Source organism: Neoarius graeffei, chromosome 18 (assembly GCF_027579695.1).
Source record: "Neoarius graeffei isolate fNeoGra1 chromosome 18, fNeoGra1.pri, whole genome shotgun sequence".
In the NCBI taxonomy this organism is placed as follows: domain Eukaryota; kingdom Metazoa; phylum Chordata; class Actinopteri; order Siluriformes; family Ariidae; genus Neoarius; species Neoarius graeffei.
In genome coordinates, this window is record NC_083586.1 from 56,989,439 (window position 1) to 57,013,414 (window position 23,976).

A 23,976-nucleotide genomic window follows, 5' to 3' on the forward strand; every position below is an offset into this window, starting at 1 on the left:
TTCTTTCCATCTCTGTCTCTCATGTTCTCTCCTCTCTCTCATTTTTTCTCTCTCTCTCTGTCTGTCATGTTCTCTCTCTCTTGTTCTGTCTCTGTTTCTCATGTCTCATGTTGTGTGTGTGTCTCTCTCTCTCTCATTCTGTCTCATGTTCTCTGTCATGTTCTGTCTGTCTCGTTCTCTCTTCTCTCTCTCTCTCGGTTTCTCATGTTCTCTCTCATTTTGTCTCATGTTCTGTCTGTCATGTTCTCTCTCTGTTTCTCATGTTCTGTGTCTCTCTCTCTCATTCTGTCTTTCTCTGTCATGTTCTCTCCTCTTTCTCTCTTTTTCTCTCTCTATTGTTCTCTCTCTCACTCTCTCGTTCTGTCTCTCTCTGTTTCTCATGTCTCTCGTTCTGTGTCTCTCATGTTGTCTCTCTCTCTCTCTCTCTCTCATATTCTGTCTCGTTCTCTCTCTCTCTCTCTCTCTCTCTCTCTCTCGGTTTCTCATGTTCTGTCTGTCATGTTCTCTCTCTCTGTTTCTCATGTCTCTCGTTCTCTGTCTGTCTCATGTCTCTCTCTCATTCTGTCATGTTCTGTCTGTCTCGTGTTCTCTCTCTCTCTCATTCTGTCTCTCTCTCGGTTTCTCATGTTCTGTCTGTCATGTTCTCTCTCTCTCTGTGTTTCTCATGTTCTGTGTCTCTCATGTTCTCTCGTTCTGTCTTTCTCTGTCTCTCAAGTTCTGTCTCGTGTTCTTTCTCTCTCTCTCTCTCTCTCTCTCTCTCTCTCTCTCTCTCTCTCATTCTGTCTCATGTTCTGTCTGCCTGTCTCATGTTCTGTCTCTCTCTCTCGTTCTTTCTGTCTTGTTCTCTCCTCTCTCTCTTGTTTTGTCTCTCTGTCTCATGTTCTGTCTGTCTCATTCTCTCCTCTCATTTTCTCTCCCTCTCATTCTGTCTGTTTATTTGTCTGTCCTCCCCCCCCCAATCACATGAACTCTGTGGCTGTGTGTGTGTGTGTGTGTTCGTTCTCCTGAGCAGGCCAGAGTAATTAACACACTTGGCTTTAACAGAGTGATTACAAGCTGGCTGGTGTAAAATTGAGCCACCTGTTGTTCAGCTGGGTGCATAGCAACCGTAATGGCATCCCATAATCCCCTCCACAGTTAGCAGCTACGGCTGCAGGTCTGTTACAGCGTTCCTGCAAGGGAGCATCCGCTGTCTGTCCACTGCACAGAGCTGGTACAGTTTCATACCTGCGAGAGATGGGTGTGTGTGTGTGTGTGTGTGTGTGTGGTGGAAGAGTGAGTTATGAAAGCTGTGTGAAGTATCATGTCTCTGTTAGGCCAGCAGGGCTCTGCGAACACCTACACACACACACACACACACACACACACACACACACACACACACAGAGTCTCCTCATTTGATATGTTTCCTTGTTGCTAGGGGCAACAAGGGGGCATTTCCCATGACCGAGATGATGATGATAATTATAGGAGAAATTAAAATATAACAATGCAAATATAAAGTATGTTTGTTTCAATTTTAAAAAGTAATATTTAACACTATGAGGAAAAAAAATAATTTTACTGTAAAGATCAAGTCTGAAATGTTAACATTTAGCACTAAAATTAGAGTTTTTATATTTTACAATTTTCCAGATCAAGTAAATAATTTACATGTTTAACAGCAAAAAAATTATACATTTAAACATTTTGAAATGTTAAATATAAATATTTAATATTTAACACGGGGGGCAGCTTTGTAAATATTTTACATTTTTAACAATCAAGTACAAATTTTTAACTTTATCTGAAGAGAGACTTTTAAAAAAAATTTTTTTTTTTTTACAAAATGTATTAGAAATTCAGCAAAAATGTTCATATCTAACACCAAAAATGAGACACTTGTTTCCGTTGTACAATTTTAAATATTAAAGCTCATAGGCAACGGTTTTAATTTTATGCACATTTGAAACTTTATATGTTTAAAAAACCCTCTAATTTTCTTCTGATCCCAAGAAGTATTGCTAATAAGTAATAATTAAATTAAGTTAGCGCGGATCGCGGCAAATTTCTGTTCGGCGATTTTCGTGACCACTCGGCGTGTGATGTCATTTAAGACAAACAAACCACTTGAGTTGAGTCCGCTTCTGTTGACTTGCATTGCCGTTCGGCTTGAGTGCAGACATGCGTTCGGGAATTTCCAAAGGAAACCCCCCATACCTTATTGTTGTGCAGTGAACTGTAACAACGGGACCGGTTCAGGAAGAAGTTTTTACCTTTTTCCAAGAGAGGAGAAGAGGCGGAGCAAGAGGGTTGGCCTTTTCTGAAAAAGGAGAAGAGGCGAAGTGAGTGAATTGTGCGTGTGAAGCGAGAGGGTTGGCAGCCGGGTAAATACGCCGCTCTGTGCTCCGATCACTTCGGCGATGATTCATTTTTGAAGAATCCCATCTGTTGGAGAGTTTAGGTGTCCGTATCGGACAGAGAAGCTCAAACCGGACGCTGTTCCGACAAAATTCGGACACAAAATCAAGCAGTCAAAGAAGAAATGGAGCAGCAACGCTCAAGCAAAAAGGAGAAGATTGGAGGTAAACGTTTTTACCTTTTTCATTTAAATGCTCGGTAGTTGGAAAAAAAAAATCATTGATAGACGTCAGGCCCGATATATTGATACCGGGAAATACCGCGGACGGCAGGCTAATGTGGCGTACCAGCGCGCTGTCAAGTAATCGTTACCTGTATCCACTATGGCTTTGCAACAGCCATAGGTTCATACGTATATGGTTTCACCTCTCGATATTCAGTTTGGAGAGTTCCTACTTCAAAATCGCTATCGCTTTCAGACATTTTACACAACCTCTCACCACCAAGTCCGTACACATGTGCTCGGTTCGCAGGTTAACACAGAACTGCTCCCAGTCTGTTTGGCTTAAATGATGTCATGATGACGGTCCCCTGGTGGTGAAAGTGCACATAAGTGAGATGTAAACAAACCTTCAGAAATATGGCAAAACAGTATATTTTAACCATTTTATTCAATTTTAGGGTGCAAATTATGGCCCTTTTTCAGCTCACTTCAGCCCGACACGGCTCGCGTTTCGACTACCTCAGAGCAGCACGACTCAGCTCGCTTCAGCCCTACTCAGCACCCAAAACTCGCACGGTTTTGGAGTGGGGCTGAAGCGAGTCAAACCGAGCCGAGTGGGGCTAGGGGCGTGAGGAGACACTCCCCTGTGCACTGATTGGTGAGGAGGAGTGTCCTCACATGCCCACACACGCCCCGCGAGCACGCTGGGATCTGTAAACACCGTAAACCCGGAAGAAGAAGAATTACGAGAATTTCTGAAGCCTTATGCGCCTCGCCTCATCTATACGCTCTTGCCAGTATCTGTTGGCGTTGTCGGTGACAACAAGCCACAGCACCAAGACCAGCAACACTAACGACTCCATGTCCTCCATGTTTATTGTTTACTATCCGGGTCGTGAGACTACCGCTTAAAAGATCACTGATGTCACTCAGTGCGTTTACATGCACATAGAGAGAATCGAATTTCTGCCGTTGCTCGACTGAAATCGAAGTTCAAAATGCCATGTATACACCTTAATTCGGCTGAAATTGAACCGAACTTGATTTCTCGGAATCGAGCTACACGACCTAGATTATGCGATTTCTGCCGAGCTACTTAGTGCATGTATACCCTATCGAGCTACGTATTCGAGCTACTTACTTCAGCACTGCCCCTTCCGGAAGTGACGAGACCACAAGGGAAACACAACAGCCTCGGTCGGCATGACAACGAATCATGATAACGGCATGAATCTTTTTCTTTTTGTGGCATTGTTTGCACTGTTAAAATTTAGCTCACTTACTGTATCACCAAATACATCTGTACAGCTGTTGCATAGCTGTGAATTGTGTACATAAACAAGTCATTGTATTTGTGTGTGTATATACACAAATATATGTCCAACATCTGAAGAATGTCAATAAAAGCAAAACAATTGAACTTTTTGTGCGTTTATTAAGACATAAGTTAAATTGTAAGCAAAAAAAAAAATTTTTTTGTAAGCAAAAAATGGACTTTAGAAAAATATTATTGTGCAAAATAAGTTGTCTTACAAAACAGTGGTCTGCGCCGGACAGTTTGTAGCCATACAGTCTGTTAGAGCAAGCCTAACAGCTTGAACACGGAACTGCTAGTGTTGCCAGATTGGGGGGTTTTAAGTGCATTTTAGTGGATTTGAACATGTTTTGGGCTGGAATACGTCAGCAGTATCTGGCAACACTATAGCTCTTCTTCATGACGACAACCGGAAGTGTACCAACACGATGGGGCGTGTAGCGCCACGTGTGGCTCGGGTGCACAATGCACCTTGCACAATAGCCCGATTTCACTTGTGCATGTAGGATTGGATTTCTCTGGCACCCCTGCTGGGACCCTTTGCTCGATTACCAACAGCAGCTCGATTTGGACGTGCATGTAAACGTACTGACTGTTTGCGCCACCTAACAACATCACGTGACGTCCACCCACTTTCGCTAACTCCACCCAATGTGTCCACCCACTTCCAGCCAGCACGGTTCAGCGCGGTTGTAGTCGAAATGCAACCCCAACAGCCCCGCTCAGCTCGACTCAGCCCAACTCAGCACGGCACGGCTCAGCCCGACTCAGCCGCGTTGGTAGTGGAAAAGCGGCATTAGACACCAGGAAGATTGAATTCGCTTTTTGGGTCGTTCTTCTAGACAATAAAGTTGATATCCTGCGTTCCACCTCCGACCCTTACCTATGACCTTTAAGTACAAACTTTTAACACTTGAAATTTTTTAAAAGGTAAAAAAAAAAATCAAGTCCAAAATTTACAAATGTTTTGGACACAGTTTTTTAATGTTTAACACTGGGGGGGGGAATAGCATCGTTAAAATTGTATATTTAAAAAAAATCCCACTTTTAGAGTGTCGTGTATTGAACTTTTGCACTTTTAAACAAATTATTCAATAAAGTCTAGCATTGGACATTTCAGTAACTCTGAACACGAGAAACCATAATTTGTTACAATTTTAAAGATTAAGGAGAAGACATTACGATTTTAAAAGTTTGTTATGGAGCCCTGCTCATGACCTGAAAGGGGGGGGCCAAAACATTTATTTATTTGTGGGCATACTTTAATAATTTGTTCCTTTTGTTGTAAACATGGCTGTGATTTAATTAAAGCAAGGAAATGAATAGATCATGTGAATGAATTACTAAAACATGGACCATCCATCCATCCACCTTGTCATGAGCGAGGCTCTGTAAATAGCCAAAAGCATCTTTATTACACTGAAAAAGAGGGTTTTTTCCATTTGTGTGTGTATATAAAAGGAAATCACTTGAAAAAGGTAATAAAAACAGATTTTGTTTTAGCCACAATATATCAGAAAAGCATATTGTGGCATCATTTATCATGATATTAATATTTGTTTTCGTCCCATCCCTCAGATTTACATTATATTACATTTATAGGCATTTGGCAGACGCTCTTATCCAGAGCAACGTACAACGGGGGGGGTGTTTAGGTGCCTTGCTCAAGGGCACTTCAGCTATTCCTGCTGGTCCAGGGAATCGAACCAGTGACCTTTTGGTCCCAAAGCTGCTTCTCTAATCATTTAGGCTGTGACGTCCCCATATTTACTCCATAAAGTAGTTAATAAGTGTGAATGTTTGGTTTTGTGAGGTACCTCGAGGACATGCGTTTACTGCCCTTCCTGGAATTTATACGCATTTTATATAAAACCGTTTAATTAAATTTAATAAATGTAGCTAAGATTGAAAGTAGCATGGCAGAGCTGGTGTGTATGTGTGGGGGTGTTAGTGGTATTGAGGTCAGTCCCCAGTTTATTAATAGTTAATGAGACGTTGGCTGGTTACATCATCCTGCTGTGAGCTTCTCTTGGAGCACTGAAACAGGACGGGCTGAGTAAAGAAGGGTGCACGCAGAAATGCACAAAAACTAAATAGAAAAACACGGACTGACCGTCCATCTGACGTCACGGCTTTTTACACCACGCAGCAGGAAAAGATCCGGCTGGAATACTGTATGTACACTACCGTTCAAAAGTTTGGGGTCACTTTGAAATGTCCTTATTTTTGAAAGAAAAGCACTGTTCTTTTCAACGAAGATCACTTTAAACTAATCAGAAATCCACTCTATACATTGCTAATGTGGTAAATGACTATTCTAGCTGCAAATGTCTGGTTTTTGGTGCAATATCTCCATAGGTGTATAGAGATCTTGCAGTCACGTGACCGGAAAGTACACAGCCGCCATCTTGTCGGTAAAAAACACCGCTGAATACTGCTGCACTCGTGTACAGAATGGATCAATTTCAACCGACGGACTACACGGCTCATTTTTCTAATGAACAGATAACTAGATGTATGTCTAAAATAAACGATCTACAGGTTAGTGACCCTTATGGCTTACCGGACGGAGTTTTCACGACCGTGTCAGTGGATTTTGAACTGCCAGTGGAATACCCAGACGTGTATAATTACCTCATCAACTTTCCCTCGCTGTTCAGTGGTGAAGCACTGCGTGCTTATAAATCTCTGGACAGTTATCTTTACAGAAATTCAGGATTTGTCAGCGACTCAGATGTGGCATCTTGTAAACAAGAATCCTCATTGGACGGGTAAGTCACTTAAGTATTGAGTATAGCACTGACCAGCCGATTATAGAATAGAATAAGGTAATTCCAGCTGTAATTCCAAATCGTCCGTCTTGTTTACATGGATCTGGCGTTGGAGAGATAGAGGCTTAGCAGTGGAGGTTTGAGTGGCTGTTTTCTGAGCTTAGTCAACAGGCCGGCTCTGCAGCCTCGCTTTTGCTTCCGTTCCCGGCGCCGCCTCCTTCGCTTTGCTTCCGATAACAATCCACGGAGACCCCGCTGGTCTCGCTATCTCGTCCGGAATGTTGTGCATGCGATGGACATCGCTACAAACCGTCATTTTCTGCTGGAAACCAATGTCCAGTAAGTCCATACGGTTGTAGTGGATATTGAAGTTCGGTACAGACGAACAACACGCAAAAATACACACAAAAAACATAAAAAACGTGCACAGGTAGCGAGAGCTTGTAGCCGCAGCTGTTGTAGTAGAATTGTATATAGTAGGGTTTTCCAGAAGAAAAGGCAGAAGTAGAAGGCGGAAAAATGGCGGTTGACCGACAAGATGGCGTCTGTCACAATCTGGATCGGCTGTGACGTCACATGCAAGTGCTCCATAGAGGCCCATTTCCAGCAACTCTCACTCCAGTGTTCTAATGGTACAATGTGTTTGCTCATTGCCTCAGAAGGCTAATGGATGATTAGAAAACCCTTGTACAATCATGTTAGCACAGCTGAAAACAGTTGAGCTCTTTAGAGAAGCTATAAAACTGACCTTCCTTTGAGCAGATTGAGTTTCTGGAGCATCACATTTGTGGGGTCGATTAAATGCTCAAAATGGCCCGAAAAATGTCTTGACTATATTTTCTATTCATTTTACAACTTATGGTGGTAAATAAAAGTGCGACTCTTCATGGAAAACACAAAATTGTCTGGGTGACCCCAAACTTTTGAACGGTAGCGTACAGCGTGTGAAGCCGGGTTTATACATTTGTACAGTTAAAATGGTGTGTCCTGAGGAGCTGGTTTGGCACTGGAGAGTGTGTGTGTGTGTGTGTGAGAGAGAGAGATGTCCTGTTCATAACCACTGCAGGTGTGAGAGAGAAAAAACACACACATCTTAAGGAGCTATTTAGATATTTATATATTGTACACACAGACCTGTATTTTGTAGCACTTCATTCACACCTATGAAGACAGACCACACACACACACACACCTACCTATTTATTAGACAAAGACCCACTCAAACAAACCTGCTCTTTCACACATTCATATGTAGACCTTTTTATTTTTGCATATAGCTTTTTCAAACACACACACATTATATATATATATATATATATATATATATATATATATATATATATATATATATATATATACACACACAGTTAGGATACTCTTGGATTATATACACAGAGTTGCAAAATTCCGGGAATTTTCAAAGGTGGAAACTTTTTTTGGGAATTAACGGGAATTTTCGGGAAAAGACTGGGAATTTTGAAAGTGGACATCAATTAAGTAGAAAAAAATATTGTAGCATAATCTTGGTTAAAAGAGGCAGATTTATGGGAATAAAGTTGTGCATAGCACGCTGTTACTCACTCACATGGACAAAACGTGTTATTTTCTCAGGAGCCATTGAAGCCACACCCCTTACATGCATTTTGCATCCCTCTATCACATGCACAATAACTTCTAGAATTCTGAAGAGCTAGAACTGTTTTAAATACAAACTGCCGAGATCACACATTACAGACAAAGGACTACATGCCATCAAGTAAGTTTTGAGGATGTTTGAGGATGATTTTTTATCTATTATGGTATTTAAGTAAAAATGAAAAGGTAGAGTAGAATAAATCTAGTGCTAATTTACTTGTAAATTAGAATTGTGCCATTTCATTGAAGTAGTTAGCTTGTGATGCTAGTTACAGCAAATTGTGCTAGCTTAATGGGAAACCAGATAAGCTAAATGAAAGCTTCCTATGAACATTTCATGTAAGAAAACTAAATTTAATGCTAGTTCACTGGTAAAAATAAATGTAAATGTAGAGAACATGCAAAAATAAGGCTTGAGAAACTTTGTGTAAATGCATTGATATGCAAGACTTTATTTGACATTCAAGACTTTTTTTTCGAAGGGGAAAACATTTTTCATTTTACATTTTGAATTTGAGTTTTTGAGTCAGAAAGAGAGTTGCGTTCTGTCTGTTCTGTCCCATAAGTGGGAGCTGTAAGCAACATACTGGCAAACGTTCATGTTTTGTTCAATAAAAGAAATAAGCATTGATAAAGTTCTTCTTACAAATAAATCAGTCATGTGTTTTAATTGTCTTCATTTTGCAATAATGTCTGCTGATGACAAAATGTTTATATTTTTGTTTGTTTATGACTTAATAATAAATAATTTATAAATAAATTATTTATAATATATTATTTATAATATAATATATATATTATATTATAATATATAAATTATATAATATAATTTATAATATAATATATATTTATAATATATATTTATTATATATATATGTATGTGTGTGTGTGTGTGTGTATATATATATATATATATGTGTGTGTGTGTATATATATATATGTGTGTGTGTGTGTATATATATATATATATATATATATATATATATATAAAAATAATTCCCCTAAATTACCGTAATTCCAGTGCTTTTTTTTTTTTTTAAATTTAATTCCCGTACCAAAGTTTCCATGGAAACTTTCCAGAAATTTTCCGCCCCTTTGCAACCCTATATACACACATCTTTACTGTCATTCTCTCTCACACACACTTATTTTCGTGGAGAGCCTTAGGCCATTACTAGGAATCATCTGCACTTGTAATGTGACTTATAGCTCTGAAACGCAACAACTGACACACATTACAGGTTATATAATCCCACAACCATGTTCATCTCATCTCATTATCTCTAGCCGCTTTATTCTGTTCTACAGGGTCCCAGGCAAGCTGGAGCCTATCCCAGCTGACTACGGGCGAAAGGCGGGGTACACCCTGGACAAGTCGCCAGGTCATCGCAGGGCTGACACATAGACACAGACAACCATTCACACTCACATTCACACCTACGGTCAATTTAGAGTCACCAGTTAACCTAACCTGCATGTCTTTGGACTGTGGGGGAAACCGGAGCACCCGGAGGAAACCCACGCGGACACGGGGAGAACATGCAAACTCCACACAGAAAGGCCCTCGCCGGCCCCGGGGCTCGAACCCGGATCTTCTTGCTGTGAGGCGACAGCGCTAACCATGACACCACTGTGCCACCCCACAACCATGTTATAACCATTAAAAAGACCTTCAGTAGCTTTCAAACGACACCAGCCCTGCTCTGCTGCAATCTACAGCTTCTGCTGACTTTACAGGCGAAATTGTTCCTTCAGACAGAACTCTGGATTGGACAGGGTCGTACGCAGTGATTTGTTTATTGTCGAATGAATAGACAGACCGAACCAGTGTCCAAAAATGATCAGCGTTTTGAACTGGGAGTAAGTCAAAACGTCCAGATTGATCATAGATGATCCCATGATCCCACTGGTTAGGGAGGATTGGCGATATCAGGACTTGCAGATAGACGGCTGTCAAGCTGGAGAACATCTCGTGTGTGCAGCTTTAAACCGACAAAAATAAATTGTTTTGAAGAAGAAGAAGAAGAAACAACCTTTATTTGTCACATGCACACTTCAAGCACAGTGAAATTCATCCTCTGCATTTAACCCATCTGAAGCAGTGAACACGCACGCGCAGCCATTCTAGAGCGCCCGGGGAGCAGTCAGGGGTTCGGTACCTCGCTCAAGGGCATTTCAGCCCAAGGCAGCCCCACGTTAACCTAACTGTATGTCTTTGGACTGTGGGGGAAACCGGAGCACCCGGAGGAAACCCACGCAGACACGGGGAGAACATGCAAACTCCGCTGGGTTCGAACCCAGAACCTTCTTGCTGTGAGGCTACCATGCTAACCACTACACCACCGTGCCGCCCTGGATCTCGTATACATAGTTTGCACATGACATCACAGAGTTGGGGATTCCCTAGTGGCGGCCATCTTGTGGGTCAAGCTTACTGTACGGGTCACTGAGCACACATTGTAACGCGCGAGTATAAAGTCTTCAAAAGAACCCAAGCAGGCTATTTAAAGCTAGCAATGGTGCACACCTGTTGTATTCACGGCTGTCGTAATAGGTCAGATGATGACGTCAAGCGGAGCTTTTATGGAATTCCCACTGTATGGGAGCACGAAGGCGAGCAAACAAAGAAATTCAGCATACAAAGGAGAAATCTATGGCTTGCGAGAATCAACCGCAAGGATTATCAGCCTTTCAAACACAGCAAAGTCTGCTCCGATCATTTTATAAGTGGTAAATTGTTTAAATAAACAATCAATTGTGTTTAAGTTTGTTTTTGGAAACCAAAACATCATGTGAACAATCTCTGGAGAATGCCTAACTGGAACCGCTAAGTGTACGTTTACATTGTAATGTACACTTAATATCGCTCGTTTGTCACGTTTCTATTTGACACTTGTCACTTCACTCACGCAAGGGTCATTTTTGAAAAATATTCTGTACGATTTGATTTGTGTTTAATCAACTTATTACGGTTGCATAACATTCAACAGTCTATTTAATGCTAGAATATATAAAGTTGTATATATCAGACAGCCTTTAAAGTTTGAAGAAGTCAGTTTCAGGCTTTGGAGCAGGCTTTGGCAGTTTCAGGCTTTGGCAGCCCTGCATAGTCACTTGAAAATGCATCTTTGTCCACTTCGTAGGGGTCAATTCCCCCAATCAAGGCCAGTTTGGCTGCATACCGTTGTCGTGAGATGTTGTCCAATGTATCTATATACTTCTGTTTGCTTGATTTTGCTGACATTGATCTTTATTTTAGAAAACTGACTGGGTGATTCTCATGAAGACCTTCACGTTAACAAAGTTTTTCACCTCATTTCAGTATTTTTTCAAGTTGAGAGCCTAAAATAGTGTGAGCTTTACTATGTTGATCTTTTTTTTAATGGAAAAATGTTTTAATGGAATTTTATTCTTATTTGAGGCTTACATGATCCAGAATAATTCTCATCACCGTTACAGTAAATGATGAAGCTAGATCATGAGTTAAAAACATTTTTTTGACAATTTATTTCATATTTCCACAAAGTATCCCATTAAATGAACAGCACAGTCCATGACAATTACTTTATTTTTTTTTTTTTTGACATTTATTTATTGCCCTCGCAGTGCATGGTAATGAGAATATTGAGTAACGGTAATGATATACTCTTGGCTAATTTCACAAATAACCTGAAATGCTAGCAACCTATAACTTTGCCACATGTTAAAGCCTTATATTGTGATAATAATCATAAAATATACATTTTTATTTTTAAAAGTAATGAGTATTAAACCATAACGGTAATGATAATTGACAGTGTAACTGAGGACAGATTTAGCAACATTAACATAAATATCACAAAGTAAGAGAAGAGTGAGCAACTGACCTTGTCTCCATTTTGAATCTTGTATCTGAAGTGATGCATCATGGGATAGCTGATCAATTTAAAGGCACGGTGTACTTTTTATAGGGGGTGAAGTCACGAAACAGTAATGAGAAACATTTGGTGCGGACACAGTTATTTTGTTTAAAATCAAGTACCTTTTTTTATTCAACACAAAAAATATTAATATTATGCATAAATATAGATGTTTTAAAATAACTTTACGCTGTTTTTTTTTATATAATTAGGAATTTTTATATGATTTAAAGTAAACATTAAAAAAAGGGATGCGGACACATAACGGTAATGAAAATTTCCATAGCTTTTTTGTTTAAGTGATATAAAAATTAGTTTATATGATGATAAACCATTTGTCCATACAGTGCTCCTTATTTTCTTTACACAAAATATCAGAGTTTATGTGAATTAAGTATTGATTTTGGAAAATGCGTCCTGGAAATGTTCACTGCAGCTTCATGAGAATCACCCGACTGTATAACTTCATAAATTCGTCCGAGATAATGTAGCCGGTAATGGCGATGGTCCGTTTTGTTTGACCCACAGGATGGCGGCTGGAGGGCGTTCCCCGGAATGCCGTGACGTCAGTGAAAACTATGTATAGTAATATCGGCCCAGTTTTGTTGTATTCCTGGGAAGCAAATCATCTTTAGTTGATGGATCATGGTGCCAAACAGATAGAGCTGTGGTTATCTTCACTCGCAAAACATGCTTCACTACACAGGAATTCAATAACCACATACTTTTACATGTTTCTGGCCATGCCTCTCTCCTTTTTTTTTTTTTTCCCCTTTCTTTCCCCATTTTCTGCAGCCTACATCGCTCCAAATCCACAATCGGCTCCATCAGTGGTACGATGCTATATTTCACACCATCTCAAGTCTGTCCCATGAGCCAGAGCGTTTGTGGTTATGAGAAAACGCAGCTATAGAAAACACACCAACCCTTTTTGTTTTTTGGTCATTCTCAAACCTTCAGTGTCGGGAGTCCACCCTCATTTACATTTTATTCTTTTATCCAAAGTGAGCTGCTGTTAAGCCGAGCAGACGGAAATGGAGCCTTGTTTGCTCAAGGGGCCCAAAAGAAGCAGCTTGCTGGTGGCGGGATTTGAACTCACAACCTTCTGATCGCTATTCCAAAGCTTTAACCTTGCAGATGCACAGATCCTGACCTGTGACCCCTGACTCTCTCTTGCACTCTGGGAAATCTGAAAGCACTGTAGATGACGGTTCATCTCTGCGCTCGTTGGTTATTGGTTTTTCACACGTGTCGTCAAGAGATAGCTGGCGTGTCCTGTACAGTACAGTCCCCGTACTGTTGGGCTGACTACTAAAGGTGTGTGTGTGTGTGTGTGTCCATCTTGTGTGTGTGTGGGAGCTTAACAAGCTTGTTGTGGGGGCGGAGACTCGGTTTCAGCTTTAGGCTAGTAACGTGCTCAGTTTCTGCAGAGATGGCTGCTACAACCAGGCAGAATGCGGGTAAGATCACTCACTTCACAGCAGGCCTGAGAGAGGAGAGGAGAGGAGATGCTCCATGTTTGTGTGCGCGTGAGAGCGCTCGTATGGTTCGAATCTGGTGTGTTTTTACTTGAATGAATCAGTCTGTTCGGTTTTTGTGAAGTCTCTCGTTCTCAATCAGGATTAATTCTCGGCTCCTCTTCACTTTCAGTTCCGTTCAAGAGGAATTTTTATGATTTGATGAATCAGAGCAACGCTGTAGAATCTGTGAAATCTGAAACTGTAATAACAGCGGTGTAGGTGTACGTATACGAGTAGGATGCTTTTAATCGTGCGTTCATAATGTAGCCACGTTCCTCTCTAAAGGTGATGGTGTTTAAGACTCATCCTGATGTTCCCCATACAGCAAAGTTTGCGTATTTAAGAGATTGGGATTGATATTTTTGTGTGCGATTCAAAGTCTATTCGGTTCGGTTTTGTTTATTTCTTACTGCTTGCTTATTTGTTTGCTTTGTTTTAACAACCGTGCCCTCACTTGCTTCTCTCTCTCTCTCTCTCTCTCTCTTTCAGTCGATGCTGATGAGATTAAGAGACTAGGCAAGAGGTTTAAGAAACTCGACCTGGATAATTCTGGCTCTCTGAGCGTCGAAGAGTTCATGTCCTTACCCGAGCTCCAGCAGAACCCGCTGGTCCAACGAGTCATCGACATATTCGACACGGATGGCAACGGCGAGGTGGACTTTAAAGGTGAGCTTGGAATTATAGCGTGGTGTTTTTGTTTTGTTTGATGTCTTTTACTAAATATAATCAATAGGGCTGTAACGATATGCGTATTGAAATCGCGATACGCAGAGCCACGATCCGTATCGCGATACAAGAAGGCAGAATCGCGGTACACCCTTTCAAACTTCTCCTCAGCCCAAAAACAGAGGCGCTTCCAAACTTCAATTTATGAATACTTTACTTTTTATTTAAATTACATTTTAAACTTACTTAAATTACTTTTATTTTTTTATATCTATTAGTAAGTCGTTTTTTCGCCGACCTGCGACAATCGTCTGCGAGTCACGCAACGTCCACACTCGCCACTGGCAGAGCATTCATTTCCTTTAAGCGGTCGCCATTCTGGTTGCAACGCGGGGAGCGAATCTGTAAACAAGCAGCTCATTGGCTGGCTAGGTGTGCCACAAGCCAATCACAATCACTTGACCGGAAAGGCATGCAGTGTTGCCAGATTGGGCGGGTTTAGGTGCTTTTTGGCTGGTTTTGAACATGTTTTGGGGTGGAAAACGTTAGCAATATCTGGCAACACTGAAGGCATGTCTGCTTGGGCGGAAGCCTTCTGCGGCAGTTACATTTTGACACGCGAGCAATGTTTCACCATAAAAATTCCGTAATTTCCATCTGTTTTCCGCGATCACAGAAAATCATTGGCCCTATGAGAGTGAGACAGTGAGAGAGCCCCCCCCCCCCCCCCCCCCCCCCAAAAAAAATCTTAACGGATTTACACGATTTGGAAAAATGACTTTTTCAGAACCGAAAAAAACAGAGCTTCCGGCTCAACAGTATTATTTTGAGAAATAAAACAATCTTTGGATATACATTTGTTCATTTTTGCATACATATTACTCATTCTCTGCAGTGGTCTGAATTATTTGTTATTAAATAGTTAATGTAAGTAAGTAAATGTTAATAAGTCAAATTTACTACTTTAAAAAAACATTTTAAAAAAAATCATGGGCGTATCGAATCGTGGGTCAAAAATCGCGATACGAATCGAATCGTGAGTTGGGTGTATCGTTACAGCCCTAATAATCAATAGACTTTTTATTTATTTCGACAGTTTTATGATTAGTTGATGTGAGTCGATCAGGAACATTCATAGCAGTGTAATTTTGTACAGGATGTAATACACTACTGAAGCCCTATGGTGGCGCTACATAGGCGGCTTCTTTTCTGTTCCAACTTTCACTAATATAACCCGGTCATTTAAACACTGTTAAGACTGCAAGTTTTACACGTTTTAACTTTGGGGTGCGCTGCTATAATTTAGCGCTCAAATACACAGCCAAAAAAAAAAAGCTTTTTGTTCCCACAAATAAAAACTGCAGATTTGACGTATGAAGATTGAGAGTTGACCGTTGCGTGGGTATGTTAATAATGGACTCCCTGTAAGCCCCGCCCCTTCCTTTCAATCTCGTATTATTAATAGAGCTGTCAATCGATTTAAAATGTTATTTACCAGCTGGGAGGTCCGTATCGTGAAATACCGTGACCGAGGTCTTGAAAGTACTATACTGTCAGTATTTAAGGCCGAGGTCACGGTATTTCACCATACGGACCGACCTTAAGCTGGTAAATAATATATTTATTTTTTTCTTTACCAAATTCTAACAGAAAACGAGAGCGCCTGAAAGGGAAAACCGAGCCGAGCCGCTATTTTGAATCCTCATTCACAGCTGTAATGCAAATGGCTTCCTCCTCGGTATACAAGTGCACTTCCATGGCAGGAAAAAAACAACATTTTGCTGCCTATGTAGTCCCCTATTTATACAAATAGGAGTCATTCAGCCATGTTTTTGCTCGGCGTTAGCAAGTTAGAGGTTTTTAGCTTTCTCCTGAAATATGTTTTGTTTTATTTCTTCTTCGTCAGGGTAGTAAAACTCGCTTTCGCTGTGAACACTGTCGTTATTGCTATTAGTGCTGTTCTCCTGAGAAATGTTGGCAAAAATTTATAAGATTTTTGATAATCTTTTATAAATAAGTCTTATAAATAAAAAAAAAAAGATAAATGTTGACATTCTACTATGTTTGTTGTTGTGAACGAGCGAGTCGCCAGAGGTCTGTAACTGGGGTCCGTACTGTAGGATACAGACCCACTCGCCAGCCAATCGGAGCACAGGATTAGCAACCACAAATCATAGCCACTTGGTACCAAACTTCAGCTTGGGGTTCTATACCGTGTGTATTGTTTTCAGGTTTGTCGCACATCAACTTCCTGTTTACCGACTTAATGTGTTTACGAAACGTATAGCGTGGATTTACAAAATTTTCATAACATTTTTCTCAGCAACTACAAATCACAACAAGTGTCCTCTTCCTTCAGTTGCTTGCGTTCTGATATAAGCGAGAGTCGGGGGGGGATGCGTAAGTGAGCAGTAGCTCACAGTTGCTCTTGTTCAACATGATTGAGTGCATTATTGTCCATAGTTGACTCATGATTAATCGCACATTTTTGTATCTGTTCTAAATGTACCTTAAAGGGATATTTTTCAACTTTTTTTATGGAGTGGGAGTGGACAAATCTACTTGCTTTATGCAAACGTACAGTGGTGCTTGAAAGTTTGTGAACCCTTTCGAATTTTCTATATTTCTGCATAAATATGACCTAAAACATCATCAGATTTTCACACAAGTCCTAAAAGTAGATAAAGAGAACCCAGTTAAACAAATGAGACAAAAATATTATACTTGGTCATTTATTTATTGAGGAAAATGATCCAATATTACATATGAGTGGCAAAAGTATGTGAACCTTTGCTTTCAGTATCTGGTGTGACCCCCTTGTGCAGCAATAACTGCAGCTAAACATTTCCAGTAACTGTTGATCAGTCCTGCACACCGGCTTGGAGGAATTTTAGCCCATTCCTCCATACAGAACAGCTTCAACTCTGGGATGTCGGTGGGTTTCCTCACATGAACTGCTCGCTTCAGGTCCTTCCACAACATTTCCATTGGATTAAGGTCAGGACTTTGACTTGGCCATTCCAAAACATTAACTTTATTCTTCTTTAACCATTCTTTGGTAGAACGACTTGTGTGCTTAGGGTCGTTGTCTTGCTGCATGACCCACCTTCTCTTGAGATTCAGTTCATGGACAGATGTCCTGACATTTTCCTTTAGAATTCGCTGGTATAATTCAGAATTCATTGTTCCATCAATGATGGCAAGCCGTCCTGGCCCAGATGCAGCAAAACAGGCCCAAACCATGATACTACCACCACCATGTTTCACAGATGGGATAATGTTCTTATGCTGGAATGCAGTGTTTTCCTTTCTCCAAACATAACGCTTCTCATTTAAACCAAAAAGTTCTATTTTGGTCTCATCCGTCCACAAAACATTTCCCCAATAGCCTTCTGGCTTGTCCACGTGATCTTTAGCAAACTGCAGATGAGCAGCAATGTTCTTTTTGGAGAGCAGTGGCTTTCTCCTTGCAACCCTGCCATGCACACCATTTGTTGTTCAGTGTTCTCCTGATGGTGGACTCATGAACATTAACATTAGCCAATGTGAGAGAGGCCTTCAGTTGCTTAGAAGTTACCCTGGGGTCCTTTGCGACCTCACCAACTATTACACGCCTTGCTCTTGGAGTGATCCTTGTTGGTCGACCACTTCTGGGGAGGGTAACAATGGCCTTGAATTTCCTCCATTTGTACACAATCTGTGTGACTGTGGATTGGTGGAGTCCAAACTCTTTAGAGATGGTTTTGTAACCTTTTCCAGCCTGATGAGCATCAACAACACTTTTTCTGAGGTCCTCAGAAATCTCCTTTGTTTGTGCCATGATACACTTCCACAAACATGTGTTGTGAAGATCAGACTTTGATAGATCCCTGTTCTTTAAATAAAACAGGGTGCCCACTCACACCTGATTGCCATCCCATTGATTGAAAACACCTGACTCTAATTTCACCTTCAAATTAACTGCTAATCCTAGAGGTTCACATACTTTTGCCACTCACAGATATGTAATATTGGATCATTTTCCTCAATAAATAAATGACCAAGTATAATATTTTTGCCTCATTTGTTTAACTGGGTTCTCTTTGTCTACTTTTAGGACTTGTGTGAAAATCTGATGATGTTTTAAGTCATATTTATGCAGAAATATAGAAAATTCTAAAGGGTTCACAAACTTTCAAGCACCACTGTATGTCGCCAGGTCAGGAAGGATAAGGCTGGACACAGCAGAAATTATTTTTGTGGGTATTTTATTCCCCCACTGCATTTAAAATAATAATAATAAAGCAGTGTTAACTTTTATAATTTTGAGGGTTTAGTACAATTCAGTATTTCTCTCGTTCTGTCTTTAATTTCCAGCCTCAAACTATGCAATAATATAAACTAAACAAACTCAGTGATGTGGACTCTGGACAACAGTACTGGGTATGTTTAAATAAAGAAAAATAAAAATACAAAACCCAAATAAATGCATTTGTTAAGGCACACTGCTTATAAAGATGTTTTGCGGTAAAACGAAACAACTTGCACACCTGGGTCTTAACACGTCGTTGTTTTCTCCCCTCTGAAACGTCAAAAGCATGTTAAAAAAAAAATACACACGTTTAACGTAAACAGTCAGAATGCAACAATGGAGCACTTGCATGTGACGTCACAGCTGATCCAGATTGTGACAGACGCCATCTTGTCGGTCAAACGCCATATTCTGCCTTCTACTTCTGGTTCTACTTTTGCTTTTACTTCTACCTTTTCTTCTGGAAAACCCTACTATATACAATTCTACTACAACGGCTGCGGCTACAAGCTCTCCCTACCTGTGCACGTTTATGTTTTTTGTGTGTATTTTTGCGTGTTGTTCGTCTGTACCGGACTTCAATGTCCACTACAACCGTATGGACTTACTGGACATTGGTTTCCAGCAGAAAATGACGGTTTGTAGCGATTTCCATCGCATGCACAACATTCCGGACGAGAAAAAAAAAAAACATTCCGGATGAGATAGCGAGACCAGCGGGGTCTCCGTGGATTGTTATCAGAAGCAACGCGAAGGAGGCGGTGTCGGGAGCAGAAGCAAAAGCGAGGCTGCAGAGCCGGCCTGTTGACTAAGCTCAGAAAACAGCCACTCAAATCTCCACTGCGAAGCCTGTACCTCTCCAACGCCAGATCCATGTAAACAAGACGGACGATTTGGAATTACAGCTGGAATTACCTTATTCTATTCTATAATCGGCTGGTCAGTGCTATACTCAATACTTAAGTGACTTACCCGTCCAATGAGGATTCTTGTTTACAAGATGCCACATCTGAGTCGCTGACAAATCCTGAATTTCTGTAAAGATAACTGTCCAGAGATTTATAGGCACGCAGTGCTTCACCACTGAACAGCGAGGGAAAGTTAATGAGGTAATTATACACTTCCGGGTATTCCGCTGGCAGTTCAATATCCGGTCGTGAAAACTCCGTCCGGTAAGCCATAAGGGTCACTAATCTGTAGATCGTTTATTTTAGACATATATCTAGTTATCTGTTCATTAGAAAAATGAGCCGTGTAGTCCGTCGGTTGAAATTGATCCATTCTGTACACGAGTGCAGCAGTATTCAGCGGTGTTTTTGACCGACAAGATGGCAGTTGTGTACTTTCCGGTCACGTGACTGCAAGATCTCTATATCAGTTGACTCTGCACATAAGCGCACTTTACCATGACTTATGCCGACCAGCTACTCACTACATCGTTCACTCGCTCACGCTAGGTCACTTCCTTATTTCCTAAACTACAAAGGAGGGGCACAGAACGTGCATGCGTTTACCATGCATCAAAAAATTAGTGGCGTTAAAAGGAATTTGCGTTAACTTCAACAGCCCTAATTAATAATTTTTAAATAAACATTCAACGAGCAGGTTATAAACTGTGGTTTAATTATTATTATTATTATTATTATTTATTTATTTATTTTTTTTAAACTTGAATTGACTCACTTGCTTTCTGTCTTTCTCTTTAGAGTTCATCGAGGGTGTGTCTCAGTTTAGCGTCAAAGGTGACAAGGAACAGAAACTGCGCTGTGAGTGAAACACTCCTGATGCTTATCATCCAAAATGCTTCATTAGTTCTGCCAAAGATTTTATCAGACACAGAAAATCTGGTGTCTTTTTTTTTTTCTACAGATTCTAGTGATGTATGCTTTAAACTACACAGACACATTCGTATGAATGTTGTAACCAGTCCATGCTAAATAGTGCAGAGCAATTCCAGCGTTATGGACGTGACACTTGAACTCAAAATGGCAACAAATGACCCAGTGCATGTTTTATTGTCTCCCAGTATTTAAACAGGTGTTGCATATTTTAAGGCTGTACCATACTGGAGAAGTGATAGAACAAGAACAATTCCCATAGTACATCTAGGGCATGCCAGAAAACGCCAATAAAAGATGCGTTATGGATGTGACAGAAAAAGTATCACTTTTCTTGGGTGACTGTACATTTTTATCAAACTCTGTGAAATCGTAAACCTAATGTCGAAATGGAGATATCCATTTGATAGAGGGGTCCAAGGTGAATATTAAAAAATCTTTGTTTAAAATATTTTGTATTTCATGCAGAGTTTCGGAAGGAAAAGTCAGCGTTATGGATGTGACGAAATTCCGTTATGGATGTGACGCGTCTGAAATAGACATGGTGTATGTTTAGAAAATCAGCAATTTAACCACCATAACCCTTTGAAAAACTCTCTAAATATCAGCTAAAACTATCAAAGTTCTTAAATAATATTTAGGATGGCTATTGTTTTGCTGTTTTGTGGATTTTAGCATACATTTCTGTGGCTTGTGGCAATAATATAGAATTGTACATGATCAAAGTTGATTTTAGCTTGGGTTTTACATTATAAGAAAGAAAGACTGACAGTGACATATTAGGTTGGTTACAAATTGGTTCAACTTATTCACATCTGTAAAATCCAGGCCTAGGTGAGATCTCTGGGAGTGGTTTTGATGTATTACATGTTGCTTAATTTTTGCATGGTGAGGTTGACATTTACATGGAATTGCCCTGCATCAGAGTTATCATAAAATCTTCACACGCTGACGGCTATAAAAAGTCTTGATTTAAAACGAGGAAATGGCAAAGATACATTCTGATTAAACGAAGTTCATCTTGGAATCTGATTTCACCATGCTCATGTTTGGAAACTTGATCAGATTGGATTGTAATTTCTCCTTCAAGGATGAACGTGGGTGAATTCTACAGAAGGCGGGGTTAAATAGAGCTCGTACGCTATATGGCCAAAAGTATGTGGACAGCTAACCATTGCACCCATCCATGTGTCCTTGTTGAAGATCATCTTCCACATTTATCCTTCTTTCCACTAGATCAGTGGTTCTCAAACTTTTTTCACCAAGTACCACCTCAGAAAATACTTGGCTCTCCAAGTACCACCATAATGACCAACATTAACCCTCATCCTACCATGCTATTTTACACCTTAATCTTACCATGTGGGGTCCGTTTGGACTCCAATACTTTTTCTTTAAAATTAAAGCTTATAAAGACAAAATCACCAGATAAGTTTTGTTCAGAACATCTTGTATTAATAACAGCAATACACTAAAGGGCCCAAGGCATAAAGAACACACTTAACCTTCATCCTACCAGCCAATTTTACATACACAAACTACCAGGCGGGGTCCGTATGGACCCCAGGAGGGAATACCTTGAAATCAATGCAGTAAGAACCAATTCAATGCAGCAAACAGACAACTTTATTGAAGAACAAAATCCACTATGGCTGAATATCAATGGTGTATTATAAATGCAATAACATTGCAATAACTAGCATACATGTAGCAAATTATAGCGCCACAAAAAAAATTGGCATTATATACATGATTTTTGCAGCTCATGCAGCTGTAAAACATTCTGGATTACAACTTAGGTCTTTTCTTACAGAATTTAAAACAAAAAAGTAATTGTAAAATAATTTAGGGCTTTTGTTTTGCAGCCTGTGCTTATTGCAGCAGTGGGGTCCACACGGACCCCAAGAAGGAATGCCTTGGTAGTTTCATTATGGAACATAAAAGAAATAAAAGAAGTTAACTTTCAGTGTGCTATTCAATTATAAAATGAAAGACAGATAAACTTTACTCTGGGGTCCGGTTGGACCCCAGTAACAAATTAATTATACCTCATCTCATCATCTCTAGCCGCTTTATCCTGTTCTACAGGGTCGCAGGCAAGCTGGAGCCTATCCCAGCTAACTACGGGTGAAAGGCGGGGTACACCCTGGACAAGTCGCCAGGTCATCACAGGGCTGACACATAGACACAGACAACCATTCACACTCACATTCACACCTACGCTCAATTTAGAGTCACCAGTTAACCTAACCTGCATGTCTTTGGACTGTGGGGGAAACCGGAGCACCCGGAGGAAACCCACGCGGACACGGGGAGAACATGCAAACTCCACACAGAAAGGCCCTCGCCGGCCACGGGGCTCGAACCCAGGACCTTCTTGCTGTGAGGCGACAGCGCTAACCACTACACCACCGTGCCACCCCTAATTATACCTTCACAATGCAAAAAGCTGATCTTCCGGTACTTTAGTGTTTTAATTAAGACATAAATTCCGACAAATTCATAAAACGGTGAGGCAGTATGTCACATATTTTTAAAATGGCAAACAAACATATAGGTGCGGGGTCCAGATGGACCCCACTTGGTAGGATGAAGGTTAAAATACAGTAGCGTAGTAGGCCTAAGTATTCATTAAAAACAAGACGGAGGTTTTATTTAACAAGTATATTTAATATTGTTGGCCACTGTAACATTACACACAGTATTTTGAACAGTAACAGTGTTTAAATATAGGAAAATAAAACGCTGTACTTAAATAATGAATCAAATAAAATTAATTGCACATAAAAGTGAAATAAACATTGTACTAAAATAAATATTAAAAGACAGTTCTTAAAGATTAAATGAAAATGTACTTAAGTTAAATAACTGTACTGTACTTAAATGTTAAGTAAAAAAAAAAAAGTACTGTACTTGATGTACTTGAAAAAAAATCAAAACAGGCTATGCATAGCTGCAGTTCTTGCCGCTTCTTAACTCCAGTGACTGCTTTCTGGAACAGAAACACACACCCACAAACAGAGGAAGAACAATAAGATTAAGAATAAAACAAAAGTGAGGAAAAGCATTAAGCATGATACGTGTCATCTCTTTGGCTAAACACAGCAGTTCCCCGATTGTGTGCGGCTTACCGGCTCTGGCGATTAGGAGGCTGGCACAATATGAAGCTTCCTGTGCTTTGGCTACAGGTGTACCATAGGACAGAATGGTGGACTTGGACTGCTTCAGTTCATCACGTTTTCGTAAAAAAAAAAATCCATTGGTTTGTCCTTTAGTGCTGTGTGTTTGGTTGTAAGATGCCGTTTGAGATGCGACGGTTTCATGGACTCATTGCTCAGAACGTCCCCGCATACAACACACTGCGGCCTGGGCAGCTCCTCTGTCCCGCTCCAAATGAATCCCAGTTTTATGTATTTTTCGTCATACTTCCTCCTCACTGGTTTCTGCCGTTTGCTAGCAGTTCTGGGGCTGGTTTTGC

The 23,976-nt window shown here is 40.3% G+C and overlaps 1 protein-coding gene across 1 annotated transcript in view; it reads left to right on the top strand.

The window, feature by feature from the left end:
* The window catches only part of ppp3r1b (protein phosphatase 3 (formerly 2B), regulatory s1ubunit B, alpha isoform, b), a 60,887-nt gene that overhangs the window by 27,921 nt on the left and 8,990 nt on the right, over nt 1–23,976 (top strand). Inside the window, exons 3-4 of the mRNA XM_060899060.1 lie at nt 14,193–14,369; nt 20,367–20,426. Of these exons, the coding sequence (XP_060755043.1) occupies nt 14,193–14,369; nt 20,367–20,426 (237 nt within the window). The remainder of the gene's footprint in view (nt 1–14,192; nt 14,370–20,366; nt 20,427–23,976) is intronic.